Source organism: Schistocerca gregaria, chromosome 1 (assembly GCF_023897955.1).
Source record: "Schistocerca gregaria isolate iqSchGreg1 chromosome 1, iqSchGreg1.2, whole genome shotgun sequence".
Lineage (NCBI taxonomy): Eukaryota > Metazoa > Arthropoda > Insecta > Orthoptera > Acrididae > Schistocerca > Schistocerca gregaria.
The window spans coordinates 787,245,629-787,261,984 of record NC_064920.1 but is presented as its reverse complement, the minus strand read 5'-3'; the positions used below and the strand labels follow the sequence as shown (position 1 = coordinate 787,261,984).

Below are 16,356 nucleotides of genomic sequence, written 5' to 3'. Positions count from 1 at the left end.
AAACAAAAAATTAAAAAAATCATTACACTCTACTATTCATAGAACACGTCTTGAGGTAAGAGAATAGTGTATTAATGTTCCAGTTAACCAACACAGATACGCAGCAAAGCCAAAAAACTTAATCTGGCCGATAGTACATGACTCTCCCCTAAATGGCGAATACACAAAGAAGAGTGTCACTAAAAAATTTACACAAGTCGAATGGAATCTTCTGTAACGGTCATTTTGTAACGAGGCCACTGCGAAGTGATGGGGAGCCATTCTTCCTGTCGGCAGGAGGGCGGTCTGCTCTCCCACGCAGGCTCTGTGGGTTCGATGGGCTGGCGGGGACTATGACAGTCCTTCAGAGGTGAAGACGCCCGCAGCGAAGTCGACAGAGTTCAGGAAAACTATTTAGTTATTGATCAAGATAGAAAACATATAGGTGCGGGCTCTCTTTCGGGACCGAGCGAAGTGGCGCAGCGGTTAGCACACTAAACTCGTATTCGGGAGGACGACAGTTTCAAACCCGCGTCCGGCCAGCCTGATTAAGTGTTCCGTGATTCCCATACATAGCTTCAGGCAAATGCGGGGATGGTTCCTTGATAGGACACGGTCGATTTCCTTCCCCATCCTTACCTAATTCTGGCTTGTGTGCTCCGTCTCTAATGATCTGGTTGTCGACGGGATGTTAAACACTAATCTCCTCCCCCTCCTCCACTCTCTTCAGGTGGGCGCGCAACCTGGTGTCGATCCACAGTGCCTTCGTAGCGGCGGCGGTGTCTCTGAAGGTCACGCACGTTGTTGGCATGCAGCATGCTGAGTAGCATCGCCCGTGGCGAGCGGGAGCTAGCGCAGCATTCCCGACAGGCGGAGGCTGTGTGACTCGACACACAGGTCCGCTGCGCTCTGTTGCCGAAATCTTCGCCGACCCCTCCGCTGTGATAAGCAGCTATTTGTAACACCCTCGCGTTGAGATGTTTGCAGTCTGCCTGTGCTGGCTAGAGATCACAAACGGAGAACTAATGTTCAGGTTGCATTCTTCACAATTCAAGGCCCGTTGTTTCGTCAGTTTTGACGGGCTTCCTTCGTTCCAGGTGTAGTTCGGCAAGGATGATGGAGTCTGAGAATTGTGGCGCTGCGGACGTTTCATACTGTCGACTCGTTCTCTGTTACCGAAGCGTGCTAGAGTGAAGGCTAGTCGTGACGTATTGCGTAGTTCGGAAGATAAGTACACGATTTTGCTGCTGTAAAGTAACAATTACAAGGCGAAACAACCAATTATCGTAATCAGATGCCCTTTGACAAAGTTGTGTTCTGTGAGACAGTGGAGGGCCTCAGACGAAAACTAAAGTGCAAAGTACACAATTTCAAATGGTTTCCATTAGAGGAGAAGTGATATATAGAATAAGTTTCACGCTGTATCGCACACTTTAGAAGAAAAACGTAAAAATTTCGTCCAGTCCAAAACTAAATGGTTGTATTCTTGTCTACTCCATGTACACTAGGAAACGCGTGTATATTGCGTCAAACGAAAACTGGGAACAGAGATACGTCGCTGTTATATCGTTGCAACGAAAAAGTGGTTATTTTTGTATTCATTTGGTCATGGTAAGTTGTGTTTAAGGGCTAACAGCGAGTTGTGTAGCTTATAATTTATTTCCGTAATTTATTTTAATAATTAATCGTCATTTAGAGATAGTAGGTCATTCTCCTATCATGTTTTCTGGCGCTGTCGTTACAGACTCGGTAACGCCTCGAAAGTGTGTATACGTCAACGTAATTGTTAGACATCTTCTGTATAGGTATGAAACATTAAAATAAATTTACGGCAGTTTTCAAAAACATTATATCTGCATAAATGTATGCGTAAACAGAACAATATTCACTGCTAATCGATCACATGTTATATTGGTATATAGCTTGATTCTGTCATGTAGGTAGGTCAAACATTTTGTGAGATTTCAACTTGCACTTGAGAATGGATATAAAGCCCAAATCATGATTGTGTAAAATAAATGAATAGTAATTTAGGTTTAATGTCGGAAATTTCTTTCAAAACGGTTGCGTGTGTAGCGAGAATGTCGCGAATCCGAGGCTGTACTTGCGGGCTCGAGTACTCGCTCTCCTTTCTGAGCGAGTCGAGTCCACTTGTGCCTGACATCAGACTCAGGTGACGAGTGGGCAGCGGCAGGTCTCGTTAGCCGAGTTTCCGTGCACATGGAGACGCCGAGTTCGGACTTAACGTCACAGGACCCGCTGCCGAGTTGAAAGCGAGTACAATGAGCTCATGTCTGATCTCTAGTGCTGACATGCACAGCCGATTGATACAATGCATTGTCAGTGGAACCTTGCCATACGTTGATATAATGTGTGGGATAGTTTGCAGGTCGACTGCAGCGCCAGTTGCGTGCCATCGGGCAGTAAGTGGATGACTGTGTCGCGAAATTCCTTGGCTTTGCAGTATTCCCGTAAGGACCGCAACTTTTCTTTAGTGGCGACTTCTTCGGCTTACTGACGCTCCTAGTGGATGAGTAAAGTATTACAAAAGCTCCTCTCGCCAAAGCAGTTTGGTTGTTTTGGACACCACCTCGTAAGTTGATCATGATTTATCAGTGTGTGGCACTACGGCCGGGAGTCTCACCTGGGTCCACTATGGGCAGAGAATGGGCCACCAGCACCAGCAGCGGCAGGGTCGCCACCAGCGTGCTCCGGGCGGACATGGCAGCCTGCAAAACACAGCAGCAAAACTGAGAGGCTAACACTGATACACAGGAGCAGAAATAGAAATGGAAGGCGATGCAATATTCTTAGCGCCAGTGCTGGCCTACAGTAGGTTCAACAAAAGTCGAGTAATGAAATTTAAATCTTTGTGCTTTTCCTAAATCAGCTGAGGCCACCACAAACACTAAATTAAACTTGAGTACGGTCTATTAGTAGTGGGCATACGGGAGTTCTGGCACAACGAGGACAGTCTTCTCCTTAAGTAAAGCCACTAGACTAATTTAATTATCCTTATTAAACATACTGTTCACTTAGATGCATGTTATGTTTACTTAGGCCATAATTGATGGATAATTACTGGCATGATAATTACCGTAACTAATGAGCAATATGGCTGCTTTGGTTCATGTTTTCTCAGGTGTCCAATGCTTTTAGCTTAAAGTAATAACTGTCATTTTTAATGATGGTAATTTATGACCCAAAAGAATAACGCCCCCACTGTGCTGCTATTGGTCATTCCCCCACCGCCACCAGCGGCTGCAGTGCTCCTTAGCATCCTCGCGCTTGGAATTCTTTACGTTAATTACGTTCCAGCAACACTGCCCCTAACATAAAGCGTCAGAGATCACCCGCCACCACCGAGGAGAATAAAAAGAAGAAAATGGTTTCATTCGAATGTAAGTATTACTTCCTCCATCTGTTTTCTCATTATTATTATTGTATTATTTGCTATTTTTTGTATTTTTTTTATTTCTTCAACAGTGCAGCAGACTCCTCATAATGCAGCTGACCAGTCTGATTTACAATTCTGCACTTGTGATTAGAGGATTACCTTGAACTTACACGCGTCTACTACTGCACTGAACTGGAGACAAAAATGCTTCTATGTTTTCAATACTTCGTCTACGTGTTAGTAACAGGAACATGTTCTGGCGTAATGAAACAAAAATCCTTAAAGCACATATTCTCTAAAACTGATCACAAATAATCTTTCAAAATCGTTTACTTCATAATATCACACACAGGTTGCTGCAGTGACATCAGCAAGTTTCAATTATAACACAGTACATTTGCTGTAACACACTGCATTCTCTTTAGTAGATGTGATGAAAATCAATTATCAGCAATATACCCAGTCCCCTAATATTCTCCAAATTGCAAAGAACTGCCAGTCAAATGGTTTCGGCGATGTCCAGAAAATACCAATTAAAAATTTAAATGACAAAATTTGCCCATGAATCAGTTTAGGGATAAGGTTAAAGGAGCCTACGACTCGGCTGTAACTGTAAAATCCTATAGTTATAATATTTAAGCATATATGAATACTTGTGTGACTTAATATCAGCGAAGATACTACACGCAGTTTGAACTCGTCATTCGTCAAAGATGACATTCCAAAATTTTTATAGTGTAATAGAAGCCAAAAACTAGCTATGTTATATCAACACAACAATGTAAAACAATCTCGAGACGGAACCTGTCAGTGCTTAGCTCGCCATTGGGTATCTTCATGAGTTGATTGTCGACTGTGCTGTCGGCGGTGTGAGTTATTATCGATGATCGAATGGTAACGAATTGTAGATCAGCTAAATATAAACCACTGCCTTAGGGAATCTGTAGATGCCAAACACTACGGATCATAACTTTCATTACGACAACTTCAAAACATTAGACACTCGGCATATCTATCCTTTTCTACATTGCAACAGTAAATGATTCTTGCTTGAACTGCCCATTTGTCAGCGAAATAACGACGGTCATACACTGTAGAGTCACGTTATTGCCATCCACCTTACAGTATCCAACAAATAGTCGTTTTCAGCACGCACAAGAAACATAACTGGAACTGACCCAGTCAAGTGCTCAGACATGATCGCGCGCTTCTGAAGTCATCTTGTTTGCTGCGATTCCTACAGCTATTGAGTGGTGGAGAATTCATATGTCTATGGCGGCGAAAGCAGAATTCAGATTTTGGCGCACGTGAGCAGTCGGAATGGATTCGTAACCACCTGCGCTTGTCACGTAGAACAGCGGCTCCTAAGACTGCTTTAAAACATTTAAGTTTCCTAGTGTTTTCTGAGCAATGGTTGCACAGTGAATATTCGGCACTTTTTGTTGGCCACGGCGACATCCGTCGTAGTATGAAGTGAAAACGAGAATAATCAGAAAATTGTGACCGTCGCAAAAAAGGACTTTGTTAGATTCGATATTCCCGGGTGCGTTACAAACCACCATTAAAACGGGTGACGACGCCTTCCACGAACTTCAAAGTCCGTGAGCTACACGGAATGATGGACTTTCGTACTGGACCCATGCCTGGTCTGAGTAAATCAAACAGATGGCTGGTCGACTACTGTATCGTGTGCGCCTCACGCGTGACACGGCTAACATGTAGAACTTTGTCATTGTACTTCTTTACTTACATACACTCCTGGAAATTGAAATAAGAACACCGTGAATTCGTTGTCCCAGTAAGAGGAAACTTTATTGACACATTCCTGGGGTCAGATACATCACATGATCACACTGACAGAACCACAGGCACATAGACACAGGCAACAGAGCATGCACAATGTCGGCACTAGTACAGTGTATATCCACCTTTCGCAGCAATGCAGGCTGCTATTCTCCCATGGAGACGATCGTAGAGATGCTGGATGTAGTCCTGTGGAACGGCTTGCCATGCCATTTCCACCTGGCGCCTCAGTTGGACCAGCGTTCGTGCTGGACGTGCAGACCGCGTGAGACGACGCTTCATCCAGTCGCAAACATGCTCAATGGGGGACAGATCCGGAGATCTTGCTGGCCAGGGTAGTTGACTTACACATTCTAGAGCACGTTGGGTGGCACGGAATAAATGCGGACGTGCATTGTCCTGTTGGAACAGCAAGTTCCCTTGCCGGTCTAGGAATGGTAGAAGGATGGGTTCGATGACGGTTTGGATGTATCGTGCACTATTCAGTGTCCCCTCGACGATCACCAGAGGTGTACGGCCAGTGTAAGAGATCGCTCCCCACACCATGATGCCGGGTGTTGGCCCTGTGTGCCTCGGTCGTATGCAGTCCTGATTGTGGCGCTCACCAGCACGGCGCCAAACACGCATACGACCATCATTGGCACCAAGGCACAAGCGACTCTCATCGCTGAAGACGACACGTCTCCATTCGTCCCTCCATTCACGCCTGTCGCGACGCCACTGGAGGCGGGCTGCACGATGTTGGGGCGTGAGCGGAAGACGGCCTAACGGTGTGCGGGACCGTAGCCCAGCTTCATGGAGACGGTTGCGAATGGTCCTCGCCGATACCCCAGGAGCAACAGTGTCCCTAATTTGCTGGGAAGTGGCGGTGCGGTCCCCTACGGCACTGCGTAGGATCCTACGGTCTTGGCGTGCATCCGTGCGTCGCTTCGGTCCGGTCCCAGGTCGACGGGCAAGTGCACCTTCCGCCGACCACTGGCGACAACATCGATGTACTGTGGAGACCTCACGCCCCACGTGTTGAGCAATTCGGCGGTACGTCCACCCGGCCTCCCGCATGCCCACTATACGCCCTCGCTCAAAGTTCGTCAACTGCACATACGGTTCACGTCCACGCTGTCGCGGCATACTACCAGTGTTAAAGACTGCGATGGAGCTCCGTATGCCACGGCAAACTGGCTGACACTGACGGCGGCGGTGCACAAATGCTGCGCAACTAGCGCCATTCGACGGCCAACACCGCGGTTCCTGGTGTGTCCGCTGTGCCGTGCGTGTGATCATTGCTTGTACAGCCCTCTCGCAGTGTCCGGAGCAAGTATGGTGGGTCTGACACACCGGTGTCAATGTGTTCTTTTTTCCATTTCCAGGAGTGTATTTACTAGCAAATCCTGCAATGTTTCGCAATTACTACAGAAGCATGAGAATTGGATACATGTCCTAATCTCTTCCTCCCCACCCCACTACCCTTCTCTGTCCATCTCCTCCTCCTCTCTTTGTTCCACTCCTCATCCTCCCTCTCTCTTTGCCCATCACCTCCACTCCCCTCTCTCTATCTATTTCCATCTCCTTCCTCTCTACCTCCTCCTCCCCCCTCTATCTCCTCCACCCCCTCTATCTGTTAGCTATTCCTTCCCCCTCTCTGTGTCCGTTTCCTTCCCCTCCCCATTCTCTGTTCATCTACACCTACCCCTCCCTCTAAGCCTGAGCCTAGTTTATTGTTATTGCAAATTTACGTTCCGTAGTAGTATCCTAAACATAAGCTGAAAAGCTATAAATGCAACTCTTCTGTTTTCAGTGAAAACTGACTGCGAGGAAGTAAGCAAAACAGTACAATATTATGTATACAATTTTTGTTTAAAAAAATCTACAAGGTGGACAGAAACAGTTCAAAAATCTCGTAAGAGAATTACAGGGTAGGATATGCTGAAAAGTAATTGTTAAGGAAAAAATGAATACATTTCGCCGTGTCCGAGTTAATTAGCATGGAAGTTTTTCAGTCAGGCAGATGCGCGCGCAAATCCAAGCGACGAGCCAGAGACAGTGTCGTCAAACTAGTATTTCGCTCGATTTCCTGAAACCAAATAAGTGAGCAATACAAAAATTGGACATGGGACTGTAGTAAGGATAGAATCCTAGCCAACGGCTGAGCAGTCTCGTGCGCTGTCATATACGCTTTGAGAACAGCTGACACTAACTGTATCTGGCAGGCCGCTTGGATGACTTCAGTGCTAATTAACTCGGGAACGGCGAAACGTATCTACTTTTTTCCTTACAATTGTTTCGCAGCACTATCTGCCCTGCAACACCCTTACAAGCTTTTTAGACCGCCGTGTATAGTATGAAAGAATATATATGGGAGAAACAATTGCCGGACGGAGTGGCCATGCGGTTCTAGGCGCTACAGTCTGGAGCCGAGCGACCGCTATGGTCTCAGGTTGGAATCCTGCCTCTGGCGTGGATGTGTGTGATGTCCTTGGGTTTGTTACGTTTAAGTAGTTCTAACTTCAAGGGGACTGATGACCTCAGAAGTTAAGTCCCATAGTGCTCCGAGCCATTTGAACCATTTTTGAGAAACAATGTTTCCTGTGGTTTTAAATGTCCTACTGCGGATGTTAAAACATATTACAGGGAAAGAAACAAAACCGCTCATGTCACAGCAGAGCAAAGCACAGCATTTTTTTCCCGCAATTGGATTTTACAGACAAATTTTACATTGTTGTGTAAAAAATATATAGCTTATGTTCATATGAATGTTTATTAGAATGTCCTGTAAAAATTTGTAGTAAATTTGTCAAGCACTTTTCGAGCATTTTGCTAACAAAGTTTCATGTCCATACGAACGTTTAGCCGGCCGATGTGGTCTAGCGGTTCTAGGCTCTTCAGTCCGGAACCAGGCGGCTGCTACGGTCGCAGGTTCGAATCCTGCCTCGAGCATGGATGTGTGTGATATCCTTAGGTTAGTTAGGTTTAAGTAGTTCTAAGTCTAGCTGACTGCTGACCTCAGATGTTAAATCCTACAGGTATAGTGCCTAGAACCATTTGAACCATTTTGAACCGAACGTTTATTGCAATAACGTGTAAAAATTCGAAGTCACTCGCTCAAGAACTTTTCGAAAATGTTTGTAACATTTCCCTTTTATATATTACATATGTATTTGTATATTATAAGAGTTCACTGCAGTAGCTATACAGGGTGAATCTCCTAAAACTTGCACCGTAGATATTGCGAAATTGGAAAGTGCTATTTACGTTCAGTTTTCACAAAATTTATTGGTAGTCTGAGATTCGCTATTGTTAGAGAGAAAACAGAGTAAAATAATACTTACAAAGCGTATTTTTTGTGCAAACATACACTTTTTTTAAATAGAACAATGTCTGTTGACATTGACAATGTAAAATTAGGGTAAATTACAATGTCAGTGGTGTTTGCTACTGGATTCTAGAGCGAGTCGTTTACGAGATATCGTATTTTCAAAAGTTTCCACGGCGACACGTTTGTGCCGTTCAACCTGCGTAATTGCTTAAGGTGTGCTTCTGTGTTCCTTGAGTGCATTGCGGCTTGCTAACCGGTTAGTGCGTGACAGTCCAAGCAGTAGGTCGCAAGTGAACGATGGAATTTACTACTGCAGAAAAAGCCGACATGCCCATTGTGTATGCAGAGTGTAGGAATAATGCAGTTCGTTCTTGTACGGTGTATGCGGCAAGAGATCAATAGACGTCGACCACCTCGGCAGTTATTTATCAGCCTCGTTAACCAGTTGCTTGAAAGTGGTAGCGTAGATCTCGGACAACGTAACAGAAGGAAGCAAGGGGGGAAATTAATGTTGTTGCTGCTGCTGCAGTTGATCAGCACGTTCTTTAGCTTCTGTGCAATCGGACAAGGAAAAATATTTGGAAATTAGTGGCAAGTTCCTATGGGACCAAACTAATGACATCATCGGTCCATATACTTACACACTACTTATCTAACTTAAACTAACTTACGCTAAGGACAACACACACACCCATGTCCGAGGGAGCACTCGAACCGACGGGGGCAGCCGTGCGAACCGTGGCAAGGCATCATAGACCGCGCGGCTACGAATATATGGTATGAGTCAGACAAGAGCCTTGCGCCTTCCCCGTTGACATAGGTTCCATCCGCAAGACATCTCTCTCCATCGAGAGCTGCATGGACATGATTATGAGAACTGTTTCAACTTTTGTACATGGGCATTAAGACAGGATTCTCCAGACGTCTCATTTATCTTGTTTAGTGATGAAGCCACATTTATCAATCAATCACGGCCAGGTAAACCACCGAAACATGCACAAGTGGTCTGTTGACAACCCCCGTTGACTTCGTCAGGTGGAAAGTCAGCGTCCATGGGGTGTAAACATGTAGTGTGGGATAGTGAACTACCAGCTCATAGGCGCGTCTTCCGTAGACGGAACACCGAACCCTCACAGATATCGCTTATCCCTAACAGACAGTCTTCCACAGATATTAGGAGACGTTCCTATGCAGACTAGAAGCAGCCTGTAGTACTAACATATCGCTATCCAGCCCACACTGCACGAAGCACTACAACATGTCTTCAAGAATTTTTTCTAAATCGTTTGATTGTACAAATGGCTCGATGCACTATGGGACTTAACATCTGAGGTCATCAGTCCCCTAGACTTAGAACTACTTAAACCTAACTAACCTAAGGACATCACACACATCCATGCTCGAGGCAGGATTCGAATCTGCGACCGTAGCAGCAGCCCGGTTCCGGACTGAAGCGCCTGGAACCGCTCGGTCAGCAAATCGTTTGACTGGACGCAGAGAGCCTGTACCTTGGCCGACCCTTTCCTCGGATTTGTAGCCTGTAGGATTTTTTCCGTGGGTATAGCTGAAAGAAGCTGTCTAGAAGGACAGCCGATGATACGCAACGAGCTATTACTGCAGCCTGCTCGGACATCTCCGCTGAAATACTGGAACGTGTGCAGCAGTCGTTCCATAACAGACTGGAGACGTGTATTGCCGCTACCAGTGGTCATTTTGAACACAACCTGCGATGGTAAATTGTCTTGTTACTGATCTGATGGTTCAAATGGCTCTAAGCACTATGGGACTTAACATCTGAGGTCATACCTGACAGCGTGAGATAGTCAGCATTAAAATAAATTGCAACAGAGGTGCAAGCCACTTGGGGCTGCCATGTGTCCTCTGCTACAGTCAACACAAAACTGTAGCAGAGGACACAATGCAGCCCATAGTGGCTTGCACCTCTGTTGCATTTTATTTTAATGCTGACTATCTGCTGCTGTCAGGTATGACGGCAGCTTTCGTATTTTTTGGTACGTTATGCTGTAACTTTTAGTTTTAATTTTGTCCGAAGAAGGTGTCCCTTGTGACACCGAAACCTAGGTCACAAATTAATTGTCTTCGCGACTGAGGGCTGTGTTTTTCAAAATTTTGTATTATACAATAGTCGCTGATTGACAGCCATGCTAAAAACCTTTTAAAAAAGTCTAGGAGAAACACCATCACCAGTACGTCATATTACAATATGTTAAAAAATCAGCTTCAAGGAGACGTAGACTTGACGTGGACTTCTGACTAAAGGTGTCATTTTGCCACATGAAAATACTCGGCTTCTTACTGCCAGGGCAACACTTGCAGCTATTGATGACCCGCACTTTGAATCTCCGCCACTTCCGCCATACTCACTAGGCCTCGCACCGAGTGATTACCGCATGTTTGGACCACTCAAAGAGGCAATGGGAGGAAATAAATTCCGTTTCGATGAAGAGGTGCAGCAGACGGTGACGAGTGGCCGCGGACACGCCCGAAAGAATTTCCTTTCCAGAGGCATCCGTGCAGTTCCTGCGTGCTGGAGGAAATGTGTTGAACGACAGGGAGACTATGTCGAAAGGCGATACACTTGTGTTCCACTTTCGTTCAATAAAAAAAATTAAAAAGTATTTCAAGATTTTGTTTGATTTCCCCTCGTATGTTTGAAAGAAAAGAGGGACAAGTAAGCTTCAGTCACAAGATGAATAACTGACAAACTTTATTTTATTGTTTTCCACGTCCTGAAAAGTACGTTTGTAGGCGGCACAGTAAACAAACACCAATAGAACAGTGAGGCGTCGTAAACTGCACGCGTCTTTGGTATGGGCAGGGCCGTCAGTAGGGCAGAGCGCCCGGCGACCGGGCGGAGTCGGCGGGCAGGCCAGGCCGCGTCTGCCGACACGGCGCTCCGAGGCGCCCACTCGCAGGTCGCGTCCCGTTACCCGGCCGGCTGCGGGTCATCCGCTGTGCCATCCAGTCGCCTCCCCAGCGGCCTGTGACGCCCACATCAATCTGCTCTACAATTAAGCCGCTTTCACACAAGTAGCTTCCTTGCCTCAATCGACTGCCGCATCTCTACTGAGCGCCGCTGCGTATATTACCACGATAAATCAGTCTAATCTAAAAGCCGTAAATTCAACTAAATACCTAGGAATTACAATTACGAACAACTTAAATTGGAAGGTTCACATAGAAAATGCTGTGGGGAAGGCTCACCAAAGGCTGCGTTTTATCGGCAGGACACTTAGAAAAAGAAATGGTTCAAATGGCTCTGAGCACTATGGCACTTAACTTCTGAGGTCATCAGTCCTCTAGAACTTAGAACTACTTAAACCTAACTAACCTAAGGACATCACACACATCCATGCCCGAGGCAGGATTCGAACCTGCGACCGTAGCGGTCGCGCGGCTCCAGACTGTAGCGCCTAGAACCGCTCGGCCACCCCGGCCGGCACTTAGAAAAAGTAACAGACCTACTAAGGAGAGAGACTGCCTACATTACGTTTGTCCGTCCTCTTTTAGAATACTGCTGCGCGGTGTGGGATCCTTACCAGGTAGGACTGACGGAGTACATCGAAAAAGTTCAAAGAAAGGCAGCACATTTTGTACTATCACAAAATATGGGAGAGAGTGTCACAGGAATGATACAGGATTTGGACTGGAAATCATTGACGGAATCTTCTCACGAAATTCCAATCACTAGGTTTCTCCTCCGAATGCGAAAATATTTTGTTGAAACCGACCTACATAGGGCGGAACGATCACCACGATAAAATAAGGGAAATCAGAGCTCGTACGGAAAGATATAGGTATTCATTCTTTCTGCGCGCTATACGAGATTGGAATAATAGAGAATTGTGAAGGTGGTTCGGTGAACACTCTACCAGGCACTTAAATGTGATTTGCAGAGTATCCATGTAGATGTAGAAGTAGATGTACCTAATCTTCAGGATATTCACGGTTGATGTTGTTATATACAGAGAGAGAAGTGAAACCGCGCGGGATTAGCCGAGAGGTCTCGGGCGCTGCAGCCGTCCGCAGCTCGCGGTCGTGCGGTAGCGTTCTCGCTTCTCGCGCCCCGGTTCCCGGGTCCGATTCCCGGCGGGGTCAGGGATTTCCTCTGCCTCGTGATGACTGTGTTGTGTCATGTCCTTAGGTTAGTTAGGTTTAAGTAGTTCTAAGTTATAGGGGACTGGTGACCATAGATGTTAAGTCCCATAGTGCTCAGAGCCATTTGAACCATTTTTGTGCTGCAGTCTGTGCGGCTGGTCCCGACGGAGGTTCGAGTCTTCCCCCGGGCATGGGTGCGTATGTTTGTCCTTAGGATAATTTAAGTAGTGTGTAAGCTAAGGGACTGATGACCTTAGCAGTGAAGTCCCATAAGATTTCACACACATTTGAACAAGAGATGTTACATCGCTAGAAAACTGTAGAGAAACACAGACAGAGAAGTAGGAGATTTGGAACAGAGATTTGCAATTGACTCTCAATATAAAAGAAAGGGTAACGTATTGCACATAAATATAGTGACGGAAAAAACTGCAATACCAAGAAGGAGTTGTGCGACGTAAACGAAAGTTGGTAGGCATGCTTCTACAACTGAAAGACGATTTCTATTCAAACTTCGCGCCAGTCGCTATGAGGATGAAATTCTGGTATGCTTTAAATAAACGCTTTAAAGGTCACGAGCATTAGTTACCGTTGTGACTAGACGTGTTGAGTTGATGTTAATCAAGAATGCCTTTAAGGCTACAAAGACGCCATTATTAAAACACTCACTGAGCTTGAAAGAGTTCGTGTAATATGGCTACGACGAGCTGAATGTTTCTTCTGCGATACTGCAGAAAGACTTGGCAGTAATGCAGCCACCGTACATAATTACTGGCAGCAGTCGTCAAACTGGGCTCAGACGGCCACGTGGCACTACCGAGAGGGAAGACCACCGTGTTCCGCGCCTGGCTCTGTCGCATCGTACTGCATTTCCTGTAGCACTAAGTGCCACAGCGAACTGTTACAAGTCAATTAGTTCAAGCATAGCTCCGAGCCAGACGGCCTGAAGCGTGCCTTCCACTGACCCCGTTACCCGCCATTTGCGACTTGAGTGGCGTCAAGCGAGAGCTCACTAGTGGTCAGAGTGGAGGTCCGTTGTATTTTCTGATGAAAGCTGGTTCTGCCTCGGTGTCTGTGATGGGCGTGTGCGTGTGCTGGTTCTAACCAGGCCAGTTGAGGGCCTGCAGCCGAACTGTCGGCATGCTGAAAATACACCTGGTGGTATGGTCTGGAGTGTGACAGCAGGAGCACTCTAGTGGTTATCCCACGCATCCTGACTGAAAATTTTGTATATTAGTGTGGTGATTCGACCTGTTGTGCTGACATTCATTAACAGCATTGTAGAGGCTGTTTCCCAACAGGATAACGCTCGCCCCAATACCGCTGTTGTAACACAACATGCTCTACAAAGTGACGATATGTTGCCTTGGTCTACCCGATCACAAGATCTGGCGCCAATCGAGCACATAGGGAACATCATCGGACGACAACTCCACCGTCACCCAGAAACAGCACTAACTGCCCATCTACTGACCGATAAAGTGCAACAGGAATGGAAGTCCAGTGTATGCACGTTTGCATGCTTGAATTCAACCTTCTGGCGATTACATCGCTTATTAACGTACTAACATTTCCCACGCACCCTGAATGCAAAATTGTACGCCAACCCCATTCATCAGTATAGCGTTGCACGCTCTCTGGTCTGAATGCATACACTGATTCGCTTGGGAAGGTTGTCATAACGAAATTTTATCCTATCCTATGGCAAGCTGGTACACAGCTTTTATAGGTGGTCCTTGATATCCTGTATACTGGCACTGGGACGGAGATGACGCTCAAGCTAGTCCCATGCATGGTTTATCGGGCACTGATCTGGAGTTATTGCTGGCCACGAGAGTACCACAACATCAAACACACAGATCATAGAGATACTCCCTCTGTGAGGAGGAGAACTGCGCTCTTGAAAAAAATGGCAGCACGATAGTGTTGATGAGAGAGAACACATGAGGTCGGAGGAGGTCAGTGACGCACTGTTGTGCCATCAGAGTTCTCTTCAAACTGTGCCAGCCGTGACCAGAAGTCATACCCGATGGCTCTCCACATCATGACGTCACGATTGATATCGTTGTGTTTCTTCAAAACATCGGAAGACTGGTACCTATCCCTATGTCGAACACATACGCGCCGACAGTGGTTTTCCGAAGTAGTACAGAACCATGATTCATTGTTGAGTACAGTGCGACTCCATTCTTCAGCTTCCCGTCCTCGGCACCATTTCAAATATACAATGTTTGAGTGTTTAGGTGTTTTCGTCACTCTTCGCATGGGTCGGTCAATTCTCTGGTCCTGCTGCTGCCAGTCTCCGACTGACACAGAATCTTGAAGGGAGTCCATTACTTGTTCTCAGATGTCAGGAGCAGAAATGAAAGGGTAACGATGTGCTTGGTGCACATTACAACGTTCCTCTCTTGTGGTGGTCGACCGGAACCCTGCCTTCGAGTTCCCGTGCAGTCCAATATCGAATCACTGTCACATTCGAATAACCCAAAGGTGTGGGTATTGCGTGATTCGGACAGCCAACCAAATAGAGACACACAATTAGAGACCTTTAAATTCTGTCAGACGCGGGACACGTCTATATACGGCAACTCTGTGTCTTTGAAGGCTATCACTCAACGTCTGTTCGGGCCACTTATATACCCTACCAGGCCTGGTAACAACACCAATATACTCTACCTGCCACATAGAACTGTAACTAATCCTTTACATATTTGCCGATAGTGTGTACTTATACGAAGCTATACTGACATCCAATGGCGACTTCTGGGGACTTCACGTCTTCTGTCAGCCGGAATCGCGCAACTGCAACGGTCGCAGGTTCGAATCCTGCCTCGGGCATGGATGTGTGTGATGTCCTTAGGTTAGTTACTTTTAAGTAGTTCTAGGTTCTAGAGGACTCATGGCCACAGATGTTAAGTCCCATAGCGCTCAGAGCCATTTGAACCATTTTTTGCCAGGCAATGTACTAATTGCGGGAGTAGCTCAAGGGAACGTTACAGCGCCGTTACTGTTTACATTATACCAGAAACGAAGAGATCCATTACCGTTCGGTAACGTGATTGGTGAAAAATCACAACCGTTAAGATGATTAGAAATAACTGGGAAGACCTCAGTTGGAATGACCACATAAAAATAGATGTAGGAAAAGCAGATGCTTATCATTACGCCAAGGAAAAGTCATTTAGTCACGAAAATTTATTTAAAAAGCTTTAAGCGTTTTTACATAACAAATTCGGAGGCATCCTCCTCTGTCGCTTACTGTAATGTCCCATCTCCTAAAGGCAACTCTTAACTTACTGTACATTGCTCAGATAGATAAAGTAATAAAATTGTAATTTAAAGCATTAGAAAGCATTCTTGACTGGAGGACAGCGTTCGGTATAAAATGTTAAAAATAAATAAAAAAACAGTCTTGATTGCGTTTTCAGATTATTTAATTGTTGGCAACCGGTTCTGGCCCTTTCCTTAGACCATCTTCAGGATTTCACCGCTGTAATACAGTAATAATACACATTCATTATATACCGCTGTAATACAGTAATAATAGGCATTCAGTATACACCGCTGTAATAAAGTAATAATAGGCATTCAGAATGAATGCGTGTAATTACTGTGTTACAGCAGTGTAATCCTGAAGATCGTGTGGAAAGGGCCGAACTTGGTTGTCAACAAATAAAAAATCTGCAAACGCGATCGAGACTGTTTTTATTGATATTTAATATTACAATTCCTCAAAGCAAAATTC

The 16,356-nt window shown here is 45.7% G+C and overlaps 1 protein-coding gene across 1 annotated transcript in view; it reads right to left on the bottom strand.

Annotated features, from left to right (window-relative positions):
• LOC126269449 (uncharacterized) overlaps positions 1-16,356 on the bottom strand; it is a 113,516-nt gene that overhangs the window by 72,909 nt on the left and 24,251 nt on the right. The window contains exon 2 of the mRNA XM_049973994.1: positions 2,624-2,708. Within this exon, the coding sequence (XP_049829951.1) occupies positions 2,624-2,702 (79 nt within the window). The 5' untranslated portion in view covers positions 2,703-2,708. The remainder of the gene's footprint in view (positions 1-2,623; positions 2,709-16,356) is intronic.